Consider the following 14,025-nt stretch of genomic DNA (forward strand, 5'->3'; position numbering starts at 1 on the left):
AAAGCAGTAGCGCCGCAGAAACTCCGGCACCCCCACCACCACCTTCCCCAGCAGCAGCAGCAGCAGCAGCACCACAGCCCCCAGCTCTGCAGCACCATGGTGTTATTGTATTGTGTCTACGTGGAGAGTGTGAAGTTGTCTACAGCTATGAAAATTACCTGGGGGTGTCTGCAGACAGAGCGCACATTCATGGCTTCATTTGGTTGGACTGTGGATACAGCACGGCTCCTGTTCTCTCCACATAACTGAGACTTTGTTTTGCATCAAAGTCTGCAGAAAGTGAGCNTTAGTGCAGATCAAAAGGTTCTCTTGTATTTGTTATCACTGTCCTTAACAAAGTGGATATGACAGTTTTTTTTAAAGTCATGACTTAATCAGGTTCTAAATGGGTGAAGACACTGAGGCGGTGGTACTCAGCCTCAAAGCACACTTTCTCCCTTGTATGTTGTTTAAAGAAGTCAGAAGTTGACATTGGATATCGGCCAAAGGTCGAGGATGACACGTCATTGGGCATAAATAAATGCCCAGGTGAATTATTTTCTGTTTTCTTCACATGATTAGGCATGGTAATTATGGTTGAGATTAATCATAACTAATGAAGACTGGGCAACATTCCTGCATATGACCCACAGACATCTCTGAAACAACAACAGACACTGTTTTTATTTATGACTATTCCTAATGATGTATAATTCATATGGAAAATGTCACAAAATATATATAACATTAACCTTTGTACTGGCTGGTAGAACACTCTATACCAGATAAACGCTTTTTAATTCCTGGTTTTAGAAAATTCACCATTAGACGACAGAGTGAGTTAGAGAGTGTGCTTCTCTGGCTGGTGTTTAAGGAAGAGCCCAGGGCATGAATCACTACTGATGATGCAACTAATGTCATCAAAAGTTTTTGAATAACAATGTTATATCATTGCTCTAATAAGAATTATCATACCCTGTGACTAATATGTTAGATAAAGAAAAAAAAAAAAAAAGAGAAGGACCGCAGAGATGGTTGGTGTAAAGGTAGAAGAGGCCGGTGAGATGGAGGCAGGTGTTTCTATCAATGAACTATCCCTTATTTATAATACAGGTTAGCCTAGCTTTGTCATACTATATGTACTATTATGGCACAACACAAATGACAATGGACTCATACGCTGTTACATAATCTGGACAGTAGCACAGAGAGTCAGTCTGTTATGTCTCCTTGTTGACACTTGAAATTTTCAATCATCTTTCCTGAATGGATCTTACGTCCACCAAGATTGTCTCAGCTGAAAGTCCGGAAACTGTTTATACGAGGCTGACAGAAAATGTTCTGTCTGCTCTGTGAAGCAGCGACTGTTGTTGCGTATACGTCTGCTGCTGCTGATGTCCAGCTCTGACACTTGATTTTGAAAGTTTCCCCTATTACAGCGCTGCAGCCTTCAGATCAGACGTTTCCAGCCTGTATGTCAGTCAAGGAAGGATTGATGGACTTAGACATCTGTTGTTCTTTAATGACAGAGCGCTGCATAGATAATAAAGTGATGTACTGTTAACATTTCCTCAATTTCAATAAACATATGATGTCAAAGATTGTTAGTAAAGAAAGCCGTATTGGAGGCCTTAAAGCAGCTGATCTAGCTCCAGGACTCCGTGGGTTAACATCCATCCCACATTCCTGCCTTAATACTGCATCGTGGCTGAAGTAATAGCTGGATCTAAGAGCTTTTTTAGTTGAAGTGGAAGGGTTTGAGTGTCATTAATGCTGACTCAGCGGAACATTGCGGGTCTTGTGGCCATTATTTAAGCCCCGGCCGGTGGGTTGTCATCATCATAAAGGTGAGGTTGTCTCAGCCACTGAAACAGCCCCACACAGAGAACATTATGTCTCCACTCTTTAAAGGTTATTTCCATTAGTTATTCACAGAGAGGTTGAAGAGCTGGTCTTGAATGTGACGACGTTCTTCACATGCTGTGACTTATTTACCTACAGAGACATACACACTATGAGGGGAATGGGAGAAACCTTCTTCATCACTTGGCCAAAGCAGCAGATGAGGATTGTTAATAAACTGTTACCACGTTCCCAGGAATGTCTGGTTCAAATCCGCTCTTTAAATTCACTCTAAAAGACATAGTTGGTGTTTGTGTCAGGAAGTGTATACAGAGTGAAAACTGCACTAAATAACGATGAAGACGAGTGCTGTGGTGATGTTGGTCATCCAGTGTGTTGAGGTGAAATTAGAAGATCACATGATTTGGGTTGTGTTGTGGTTAAATTACCAGATATAAAGGTGAAACAAACATGTTAAAGATTTGTTTTATCAAAGGTTCTGTCCAAATGTTTGAAGAAGAAGTTTTCATGGACTGTCAGACTTTCAGCTTTAGTGTCTTTTTTCAAGCAGCATGCAGACTAAGTAATGTACTAATGTTTTATTTTTTCTTATCTAACTCTGACATCTGATGACAAACACAAAAATGCTGCAGTCTACTTTACACCTTAATATGTCCAACTTTTCTTTTCTTTTTTTTAACTCCAACACTTCATCACAACCTTCAGCCACCACATAACATTTTCCTGTTTTTCATTTTCCAGAGTGACATGAGTGACATGAGTCCATTTACTGCCAATAAAGCAAAGTGCACGAGTGTTTGCACTTCAAAACCTCCAACACCAAAGGATAGCAAGGAACCAACGTGGCCTTCATGTATAAATGGACCTGGTTTTGAGACCTGGAGTATTTGTTATCAATGTAACAGAATGAACAGCACTGCAGAGTTAGAGATGTTTGTTAATGAACTAGAACTTTGGTAGTTTGATTGCTGATGGGTCTCTGTGCAAGACAATAAAATCCATGTTTCTGTTGCAGGTTTCAAGCAGATACAAATATTTGAGACTGCAACAGAAAGTAAACCCAGATCAGTGGGTGTTTCTGCCAAGTTATATAATGATTTTAATGATATTTGTCAACCCTTTAGAGCCTCAGGCTGTAGCAGACTGTTACATATTTAGTGTGGAAGCCAGACAAGGACAAATTATTGTCAGGCAAATTGATTTCTTTCGAAAGATTTCCTGATATTTTGAGTTTTTTTTCCCCCTACTTTGATCTGACCTTCCTGGGCTGATCTACCCCACGAATTATCACCGCCGCTCTGTTGGCAGTTCATGCACTGAATGTTCTGTTGCTGCTCGTTAATATTAATCTGAGCTTTTTTTTATTTAATGCTTTCAAATGCCAGAGTGGCTTTTGTGCAAAGTACATCTGTGGGACAGCCACTCGGGATGTCCTCACTCCAGGTGACCTAGAACTGATGAAGACTTGAAGGTCAACAGGGAAATTCTGATGTCAGCAAGTTTTGTCCAGTTTTTATTTATGGCTTTTTCGTGATAAGAAAGCAGCCATGTTGTAGTTTTTGCCACTGGCTATACTCTATCTTACAGAATGTGATGTTTCTAATAGTTGAAAAGAGTTAAATAGACTATTGGCTTTTGGTAATAAAAATAAATAATTCCAGTAAATCGTACAGACTGTATTTGACGGATTAACATCAAATTCACTAAACAGGAGTTAAAGACACCAAAAAGACAAGTAGCAAAAGGTTACCAACTCAGTATTTAGATAGGGCATTTCTGTTGCCTTGCCCTGCTGGCCAGCAGTGGTACTTCATGTGATTAGAAGAGGTGTGGATGAGAAGGCTAACTGTTATGGTTATTGAGTTTTCTAACTATCTCTACGTTGACTTGATATTTATTCTGCTGAATTACAATCTTTGGATTATGCGTCATTTCATACCTGCTTTCAGAAGCAGGAACTTTATTTGTACCGTAGTAGTATTACTGCTTAAGCGTGTATCTTCCCTGGAAAGTCCGGAACTTGTGTTAGAATCGTTGACATCCCTTGGTGCCCTTTTTTTTCTGACCTACATACAGAATATGTGTGGATCATGTTATGTTGTTGTCAATGTGGTGACTGTTCATCAGCCTTACAGTTACTGCCACCCACATTCTGTTGATTGTCTGTGACCAGACTGTGAATTTCCCAGTCTGCATTTCTGATTCACACTCAGCAGCAGGTCAAATACAGGCTTTGACTTTTATTATTGAACTGGCCTCATCTGAACACATGAAAGGTTAATTTTCAGCATAATAGAAATGTGACTGAAGGATGAAGGCAGTCCTGAGACTGGGACACGCTCCAAATGATCCACAACAGCATTTGTAAAGAGATATTTCCTCTCATTTGGTTCTGTTGTATAGATAGAGATAGAGATATAGACATGAATTCACGAACACAGTGGGAATATGCAAACTGCTTTGAGAAAGGTCAACTGGGAATTGAACCAGCAACTAGTGATTTTCTTGCTGTAGTTAGTCCCCAGTCATCTTAGCATTTGTTGTTTCCTATTAGCAGCTTTGTTAATTTTGGGGTTCTATCCTGACCTTTCTTTATTGTTGCACAAAGCATTTGCTACATTTTTACTTTGGTCATTTTTTTCCTAACATTTAGCTATTTTGCATGACTATTAGCTGAATGAAATATTAGCTTAAATATTGTATAATTATTGTCTTAATGTTTTTGGTCCTGTCAAGGACTAGTACCATTTATTGCAGCCAAGGTACATAACACTTCTATTCTGTCAGAAATTGTATTGCAGCCAAGGTACATAACACTTCTTTTCTGTCAGAAATTGAAATTGTATTTATATGTCAGTGTGAAGGCTATGTTTGGAAAAAAGAAAAGAAATAAAAAGAAAATGTGAAGGTGCGGAAATAGAAAAGTGTTTCAGTTGCTGTGCATTTCCTCAGCAGGAGGTGCGAAAGAAAAGAATGTGCCATTCAGTTGTAGCTGAGGGGACAAATGTGTATCTGTGATGCATCTGTGATGTGATGGTTTGTAATGTGGGTCACTGGTAAATATGGATGTCTGAGGCAGATGCACAGAGTCATGGTCGTGTCAGAGTGCGATCATAGCTGTTAATGAACAAGACACGAGAGTCAGTAGAGAACCTCAGACTCCTGTCCACATACTTAACCTCGTCACTCTAAGACCCACATATAAAGAAAAGAAAAAGAAAAAGAAAACCAGTACGTATTTTTACTAAGTTCCTTCATTCACAGAAAGATCCACCATATTCATTTACTTTCTATATTTAAAGATAATCTGGCAATATTATAAAATTATAGGTCATTCAGACTGATACAAACAGAATAGAGTCTAAAAGATGATTTATTATGAAAATGTAATGATCCTTCAATGCTCAGAGTTCTTGGTACCAGTCTGTAGTAACGGGTGGTACCTGCTGACCAGTCCTTGGAACAAAAAAGTTAGGGTTGTAACTACTCCATAACACTAATACTAATACATGTTTCTGCAATTGATTATTATTTATTCAAGCTATAAATATTGTTTACTGCTGTGTAATAAAAACAGCTTTAATTTCTCAGGTTAAAAAACTCTTTGCTTTTCAAGCTCCCATTGGCTTGGCGGGCTGCATTTGGCCCCCGGGCCTTGAGTTTGACACATATGTCTTATATCATTCAGCAAGTAGCAGATCTAATTACAGCTGCTGTGCATCTGTTTCTGTTTCTTGAAGTTTGAAAGTGGGGTGATGTTCCTTTCCTTGATGTGAGACATTTCCACTGTACGATGGATCTGGACAGCAGGCAGGTCAGTAATGGACTAAGACCTGGCCATAATTACAAATCCAGATCATTTAGCAGTTCTTTTCAAACCGATCGAACCGTTGCTTCTTGTTCTGCTAATTGAGGGACTTTTCACAATGACACCTGTGTTGACCCATTTTGCCTTTGTCCTAAGTTTTTAGTGTGCTGCAGGCTGGTTATATTTGTGAGCTTATATAAATCTTCAGTTTCGTCAGAGCAGCACAGATTACATTAAAGAGGAGTTCATTGTGAACTCAACCTTTCATTTCTTCACGCTGTGTCTTTGACCAGGTTTTGTGTCCTACAGGAAGTAAATCCCAGATTTATTTTATATTTCCACTGTGCCTGAAGTGGAACGCATTGTTCTCCATTGAGTGTCTAGGTAGGATAAGCTGTACTGCAGCTGACGGGCCTGAATTCACCATGGGGAGTTTTAATTAAACCATTATTGAGAGCCACTCCACGTGGACTGGAACGATTCAGAGTCTTCGGTGGAAAACGCCGACATGTCCAGCAACGAGCTCCGTCAGTTCAGCCGCACTGAGTCCTGTTGTTCTTAAGTCTGTTTTCACCTGTTTCTCAGGAGGGCTCAGCTAAAGATCTCCCAGTGGAACTGGATGTCGTAGCCGCAGCAGCGGTCATGAATCCAGGGGTTTCTCAACGAGTTTCTGCTGAGATTTCATGTGGATTTTTTTTCTTTGGATCAAATTTCTTTTGAATTTTTACAGCGTGAAACTCAAAGTAACATCGGTATCATGAAGCACTTCCACAAACAAATACACGGATTAGTAACGCAGTAACGCATTATATCTGAAGGAAAGTAACCTGTTACTGACCATCAGTGTGTGTATATATATAGTGTGTGTGTCTGTGTGTATATTTATAGTTTTATATTCTAAATATAACATATATATATACAGTATATGTGTGTATATACCTAGATATTTGCATGTATATTTAATATATATATTTTCCCCCTAGCTTTTACTACTACTACTTTGACTTTTTTCCTGTATGTTCACAGCATGATTACACCTAAGAGCCTTTTCTCAGATCCCACATCTGACCAATAACAGCAGGTTTTAAATGCTGCGCTGCTCTGTTTACCTTCATAATAACTGTGTATCTGCAACAGGAAGAACAGAGTTTTTAATCTGTGAAAATGTCTTTTTTTTTCTATAAGGAAAGTATATGTCTGTGTCACTACCATACTTTGATACTGTACTGAACTGTATGTAGGTCAGCATTTCTTTTGAGTATATTTTTTCCTCTTTGTGGGTGAGCGTCAGACTAATGGCTTCACTCAATGTCCTTTAATGAATCATGAATTGGAAGATTTAGGTCATTAAAAAATCAAATTTGAGTCCTGAAATATTATTCAATCAGTTTTTGTGTCATTTTTTTTTTGTGAGAATCTGGAAACTTCTTCATTCAGCCAACATCAAATTCACATTAGTCTTGGTGGAGGGAATGAAGATCTCAACAAGGTGATTTTTGCTTGTGGTCTTGTGGTGTTTGTCTGCAGCCACACTCTTCTCTGTCACCTGAAGACAAAAATCTCAATATTCTGTTGGAGTGGGATTTCAAAATTTAAAAAAAACCCCAAATTGCCCACTATTAAAGACATAATTTCCCAGAGTTTATTAAATCTTACTAATAATGTTTGTTTTTCTCACTTCCTACCTTCACATTTACAGCGGGGCCAGTCCTGTTGGACTCGTTCTGACTGCCGTCGTCGCTGTGGCTTACAAAGTGGCACTAAAATTTGAGGGGTAAGTCATTTGTTTTCTTGTTTCTCCCTCTTTTTTGATGCTAAAATGCCAGATAAAATAATACCTGGGCTACAGATGGCTAGAATATGAAGAAAAAGAAGAGGGCCAAGAGTACTTCCTTGTGGAACTCCAAATACATTGTGTATACATTTGATCAAAAATAAGGCTAATCAAACTCAAGTCAAGAATTGACTTAATTTCTATGTAACTTAAACAGATTCCTTCTGATTATTATCATCATCCATCAGTCTGGACTTGGAAACCTGGTTTATTTCCCTCTGACCTTCATAACTGTAAAGGGAAACCTCTTCCATTTTTAGTTGTGTTGTGTTGTTGTTATTTCCATTTTTAGTTGTGTTGTGTTGTTGTGGGTATGCAGGTCATCTGTCCACACAGGTAACTGTAAATTGGGACACGTTGTTCAGGTTAACCTACCTTCCCACTGCACTCAGAGCCAGCTGCTCCCCCTGTTTCCTTGTTTTTTCTCAAATATCATAAAATATATATATGTATATATCATTTATTGTCATCAACATTCATCAGTGAAGCAGAAAAAAATAAGGCTAAGACGTGGTGTGCATTTTTTAAATGTATTTATCACAAACTCCCTTTAGTAGTAGAGTAGTAGAGCCAGCTGACCTACTTATGGACCACTGTAACATACAGAGACGAGCTAGTACACACACTGAAATACACAAACATGCTGCTACTGCATAAGTGACTGAAAAATGAGACGGAACTCAGCGGAGAAGCAGCTGGTGTGTGCGCTTATTCAACAAACAGGGTGTGTGTGTGTGTGTGTGTATCACTGTCTGTCTTTGATTTTACCTTAGTGTGTGTGTGTGTGTGTGTGTGCACTTGTGGGACTCTTTCTTTTGTTTTCTGTTCTAACACTGACTTTACTCCGACCCCGTTGACCAATACCTCTTCATGGGGCTCCGTTTAAAGCAGTGGTTCACAAAGTGAAGGGCGGGGACTTATTGCAGGACAGTAATGGTTTTGTTGGAATTACAGTGTTTTCAAAATCAACATTCAACCTGCTTCTGGTTCGATTGTTTAAACATGTAATGCATGTCATTTCATCAGTCCTGAGCCGTGGGTTTTAACAGGCCGACATATTTATCCAATGACATAAACAGGGACTTGGAACAACGTTGTGTTGAACATGAACGGCTCTTCTTCCTGTCGGTCCTGTGGTTGTCTACAGAGAACCAATCAATTAGCAGTTACATCTTAATATGAAGTTTTATTTTTAAATCATCTGATTTAAAGCTGACATTATCATTTGTTTTTGATCACAGGATGAACTGAACTACAAATGCTTCAGAATTAGTCACACACACAGTGGAAATTAGATTTAGTGATTGTTTGTTCTCATCATTATATATGTCCTGATTCTTTTTTGTGATGGTCCTCACACTTCAGTCTCCTTCACCTCAGACAATGATTGATAGGCATCGTCATCATCAGCCACAAGAAATTAGATGAAACGAAACCTGGCAGATGTAAAAGAGTGTTTGACCTCAGCCGAGGCACACTCATGAGGCCACACATTAAGTCACAGAGCTGCCGGAGCGAGTGCAGGTGTGCTCATCTCCACAGGTGATTTCCAGACAACGCTGAACCACAATTGTGTCATTTAGCCGGAACCTGTGAATTGAAGGAAAGGCAGGTGCTAGATTATACCACACACTGCGACCACTGGAATAGAATCATACGCTATATTTGTCTTCTGCTCCTGGCAGAGATTGTGAATGGTGTCATTTAGTTAAACTGTGCCCTGAGAGCTGGAGAGGCTGAGAAGCAGTGATGCATTGAACAGAATTGAGGTGCTGACTGATTTCAGACTCATTTGCTCCGGTGAAGCTGCTGTCACACTGCGGTGAAAACCTGACACCAAATAATGACTTTTATTCCCTTCACATCTCCTGACAAATACCTAGAATACACAGTAAAATGAGACAGGAGTAATAGTCATAATTCAGATTTAATGAAGGTGTTCACTGTGTTCATATTCAGACCAGGGAGAGCTTACGTCATTCTAGGTTTGGACTCTTCAGAGCTCCTTCGTATGGTTTTTTAAAAGCATTTGTGTCACATTTATGACAAAATTCACATGTATTGGTCATGGTCATTCTTATGCTGTGGAATTACAGGCAGAGAGCATTAAGAAGAGGACATAATGGCAGATTAAAGGCTTAAATCTGTTTTACTTTTCTTTACGGTGATCATGAGTACTGTACTTCCCCTCTAAGGCTGCATCTCTAGAAGATTTGCGTGATGTGTTGATGTGTGTGTAGGAACTGTTCCGTTTGCAGGTGTAGGTGGCTCTGCCGCCATCTATGCATTCAAGTGCATGCAAATGACGGGACATGCAGCATTATCATGTACGCACACTTGGATCGAGCTCCTTCACGCTTCATCACACACACACACACACACACACACACAGGCCCACGCTCCTGGTACAGTCTGGTACGAGGAGGCAGCGTCTGATTTATTGTCCTATCGTGTATTTGTTCTCTGGTTTTTACAGACCGTTTACCCAACACATCTATCAGGAGCGGAGTCAGCGCCGCAAGCATGAGTGATCTCCTCACTGAAACTTCCTGCTCCTGATTGGGCCAGGATTCCCACCGCTCTGTACGGACAGATGGACGGAACGGTCGAGACATTTCCCTGTGAATTTTTACTTCTTTTTTTTAGGTTTTTTTTCATGTAAACATTCAGAAAATACAAATGAGTGGATTTGACATTTTTTCTGTGTCAGTCTTTGCTTTTCTACTGCTGCAGATGGAAATCTGATATGGTCTGGGTTTGACAAGATTAGATTACAGTAGATTACAGTAGATTATACTGATCCCACACTGGGAAAATGAACATGCTACAGTAACAAAAAGGACAAAGAAGAAAGAGAGAGAGAGAAAGAAAAAAAAAACAGTTACTAAGGTGGAATTAATATAGCCAGTACAATGTGATTGATGTAAAAAAATAATGTTAAAAAATGCAATAAATAAATAATAATAAATAAATAAATACTAGAAAATGTATGTAGAAAAGAACAGACAGTTTTTTGTGGAACTAGCCGTCTTGAGCAGTTCTTCATCTTCTCCTTGTTTGCCCCCTCGTCCTGTTATATTCCACTAAACGTCCCTTTAAATAAGTCTCTATGTTTGGTCTGCCCTTTCCTTCTGTCATTTTTTTTTTGCAGCCAGTTTGTAGCTGTTCTCTGTGCCCGGCTTGTTGTAAGGACTCCTTGTTGGTGAGGAGGTTTTAGGAGTTTATTTGTCACACGCTCGAAAACAGTTTTGTTTTGGGTTTCTAACCTCTGAACAATGGCCGTCTAGACCTCAGTGATTTTTCTTGTTCTCCTGAGTTGAACCGTCTGTATATCCTCTCCTGGACTCAGATCTTTGACCACCACCTCTGTCTGTTTGTGGGTTTTATTTGTGATTCCTGTTTTTTTCTCTCTCCATCTTATTACCTTCACCAGGTTACCTTAGATTACACACCAGGGAGAGTGAACATTCCTACAGCACACACACACACACACACACACACACACACACATCTGGTTCTTCTACATGTACTGCTGACACGGTCACGGCACACAGGAGGGTCAACAGTGCTTTGGTTTTTCCATCTTAACGATAATTTCATGATGTTGTCGCTCCACGAAATAATGAAGCCTCAGTATGGGAGTTTAGCTGACTTCTACTGACCCCCCCACTCCGCCCCCCCTCTTCATGACGCACACACCGGATGCCTAACCTGACCTAATGCTGCTCGGACAATGTGCTCACTGATTATCCCTCAGTTTAACGGCTCAGAGGACAGTCACACTGAAACAGAGGGGGTTTCCTTGAGTTATTTACTGTAGTAAGTGGTTTACTGCTGGTCACATGATTACATGTAAAAGAACTGCATCATTACAGCAAGTTTGGCTCAAAGTCTTAAAAACAAGTGTTGCTCGAAATGTAAGGCTGGATCAAATGTAGAGAGAGACAACAAGCAGGGAACAAAATGTAACATTTCCACTCAGGAAATGACCCAGAGAGACACAAAAGAAAGAGTTTCAGTGGATGACCATGAGGCGCAGACACAAAACCCACTCACAGGTACACAAAGTTACAACAAGGATTCTCAGGAAGAGAGCAGAGAGACCAGGAACAGGAGATCAGCAGCACACACACAGACGCACAAAATGACCACAAACACACACAGGAACATCAGCAGGGACATTGAAAAAGTCTGTTAAAGACAGGAAATGACCTCAGAGATAAACTGGTGCCAAATCTGCAGCAATACACAGAAGGAACCAGCTGAGCGCAAAGGTCTGCAACATAACGGATTTAGGAGATGGGAAACAATCAATTTGTTGCTTAAACAAGCTGCTAATGTTACAGAAAAACAAAAAGATGAAAAAGATCAAGTAATCTGCAAATGAAATGAAAGTTACAAAAACAACAAAATATTTATAAAGCAGATAAAGATGCACAAACCAAACCAGTAGCAACAGAACTCAGTACCAAGAAGTCAGATCAATCAGAAAAACGTAGGTCTCTCTGGCTTTACCACTGACTTCTACCAGCACACATCAATACTCTATCGTCAGTGTTCAGTGAGTCAATAAACACCACATTGTCAGTGACTGTTGACTTACTATGCATTGACAGCAGAACGATAAGTTCCACTCATCGGTGACAGGGACTTAGCTGTGTCTGTTATTTTTTTGACGGTCCTGTTCAAAAACCCACCTGGTTCATTTACGGTGGTGATCAGGCCCCTCCGTGTTAGGCTGTTGACAGGTTGGACGCTGATACGGCCGTGTTTTGTGTTGCCATGGCGATCAACCTGGATTACCAGCCAGTCAAGCAGTACTTAATGAGAGCAGAGAATTATATTAAAATCACAGTGGGCAAGATTTGTTCCAGAAATGCTGAAAATGTAAGAACTTGTTGAAATGTAGCAATTACAGCAGCATGTAATTAGCAATCAGTGGTGTAAACAACAAACAACTAGCATTTAAGACTTGGAGGAGTTTTTAAAAAGCAACTTTCTTATTAAACCATTTTCTACTTACTGTACTTTAACAATGGAATCAACGTGTGTGTGTGGTGTGTGTGTGTGTTTCACTTATAATTAAGTTAAGACTTAGAATAGAGAGGTGTGTGTGTGTTTCACTTATAATTAAGAGTTTTGATCAGCTTGATGGACCAAAACATTAAGACTTAGAATAGAGAGTTTTTTGACCAGAACTACACACACACACACACACCGAGAGAGAGGGATTCGTTTTTCCCCCTGTCAGATCACCCGTGCGTCCTTGCTCGTCCAACTGCATCCTTAGTGCCCTCCTTTGGTGACTGAGAGTACTGCAGCATCAGCATCCTCCTCTGCTGCCGCTGCACTTGCTGAGTCTGTAGAGTAGAGAGTAGAGTAGAGTAGGGCTTTATTCACCCCCCTTGGGGGAAACATACTAGTACAGTAGCCAGTGGCAGTGCAGAAAAAGAGAGAAGAGGAGTTAACACAATAAATAGAGTAAAAAGAACTAAAAAGCAAAAAGCACTCTAAAATTAAAGTAAAACTTACTTATATACACAATGAACAAGATGTGAGGTAGTGACTTATCAATGACAATGATGTACAACAAAATTACAAACTCATTTAAACTTCAATCTCCAGTTGTTGTTTTTTTTGACACAGTTTAAAGACTGAGAAAATAATCCTCATGTTTACATTTGCATTTGTCCACACAGTTAATGTTTTGTTTCTTCAAACTCACATTTAACTCATCAAATGTTTCCAAACCAGTGTAAACAGTAGGTCATGGGGTCAGTGTGTACCATGTTCACGGCACCAGTTCCTGTCAGGGCCCAGTACACGTCCATCTTTATTCTTATTTTTCAACTATTTTTATGATCTGTTCTCACTCGTTCCCTCCGTTTTTGGCACAAATGCTTTGACGCACCAGTGGGAGTTTTCCTCCGCTCTCCCTGCGCTCACTGGAGAACTGAGGAGCCGCTGCTCCCGGGTCTGTGACGCGCAGGGGAAGGAGGGGAAGGAGGAGGAGTACAAGGAGGAGCCCAACGTGCCCTTAAATAGGAGGCTTCACTCAGCAACAGCTCAGATCCAAACCGACAGCAGACACAGGCATCATCTCAGAGCAGCGGCTCGGCTTTGGCCGTTTTTACGCACATTCTTTCGCACAATAGCCGCCGTTTCTACGCACTGCAGGGTTCGAACCATGATTAAGAAAATGTCTCCGTCTGAGAGCGACTTCGACATCCCAGCCAAGAACTGCTACAGGATGGTGATTCTGGGATCCACCAAAGTTGGGAAAACAGCCATCGTCTCCCGGTTCCTCAACGGGAGGTTCGAGGAGCAGTACACGCCGACCATCGAGGACTTTCACAGGAAACTGTACAGTATCAAGGGAGACGTGTACCAGCTGGACATACTGGATACTTCAGGGAACCATCCTTTCCCCGCCATGAGGAGACTGTCCATACTGACAGGTACTTGTCCAGTTTTGTTCAGTAGTACTGCGCGTGTATTCTAATAATGCAGAGCCACCCCCCTGCCGCCGCCGCCCGCCCGC

The 14,025-nt window shown here is 40.5% G+C and overlaps 2 protein-coding genes across 3 annotated transcripts in view; both read left to right on the forward strand.

The window, feature by feature from the left end:
• Window positions 1-10,374, forward strand: part of pemt (phosphatidylethanolamine N-methyltransferase) — a 33,309-nt gene extending 22,935 nt beyond the window's left edge. For both annotated transcript variants that reach the window (XM_008314704.3, XM_008314703.3), the window contains 2 exons: window positions 7,350-7,424; window positions 9,961-10,374. In XM_008314704.3, coding sequence (XP_008312926.1) covers window positions 7,350-7,424; window positions 9,961-10,015 — 130 coding nt within the window. In that variant the 3' untranslated portion in view covers window positions 10,016-10,374. The remainder of the gene's footprint in view (window positions 1-7,349; window positions 7,425-9,960) is intronic.
• A 3,155-nt stretch (window positions 10,375-13,529) lies between these two features.
• The window catches only part of rasd1 (RAS, dexamethasone-induced 1), a 1,729-nt gene continuing 1,233 nt past the window's right edge, over window positions 13,530-14,025 (forward strand). Inside the window, exon 1 of the mRNA XM_008314702.3 lies at window positions 13,530-13,942. Within this exon, the coding sequence (XP_008312924.1) occupies window positions 13,672-13,942 (271 nt within the window). The 5' untranslated portion in view covers window positions 13,530-13,671. The remainder of the gene's footprint in view (window positions 13,943-14,025) is intronic.

This window comes from Cynoglossus semilaevis, chromosome 8 (assembly GCF_000523025.1).
Source record: "Cynoglossus semilaevis isolate Cse_v1.0 chromosome 8, Cse_v1.0, whole genome shotgun sequence".
NCBI lineage: Eukaryota > Metazoa > Chordata > Actinopteri > Pleuronectiformes > Cynoglossidae > Cynoglossus > Cynoglossus semilaevis.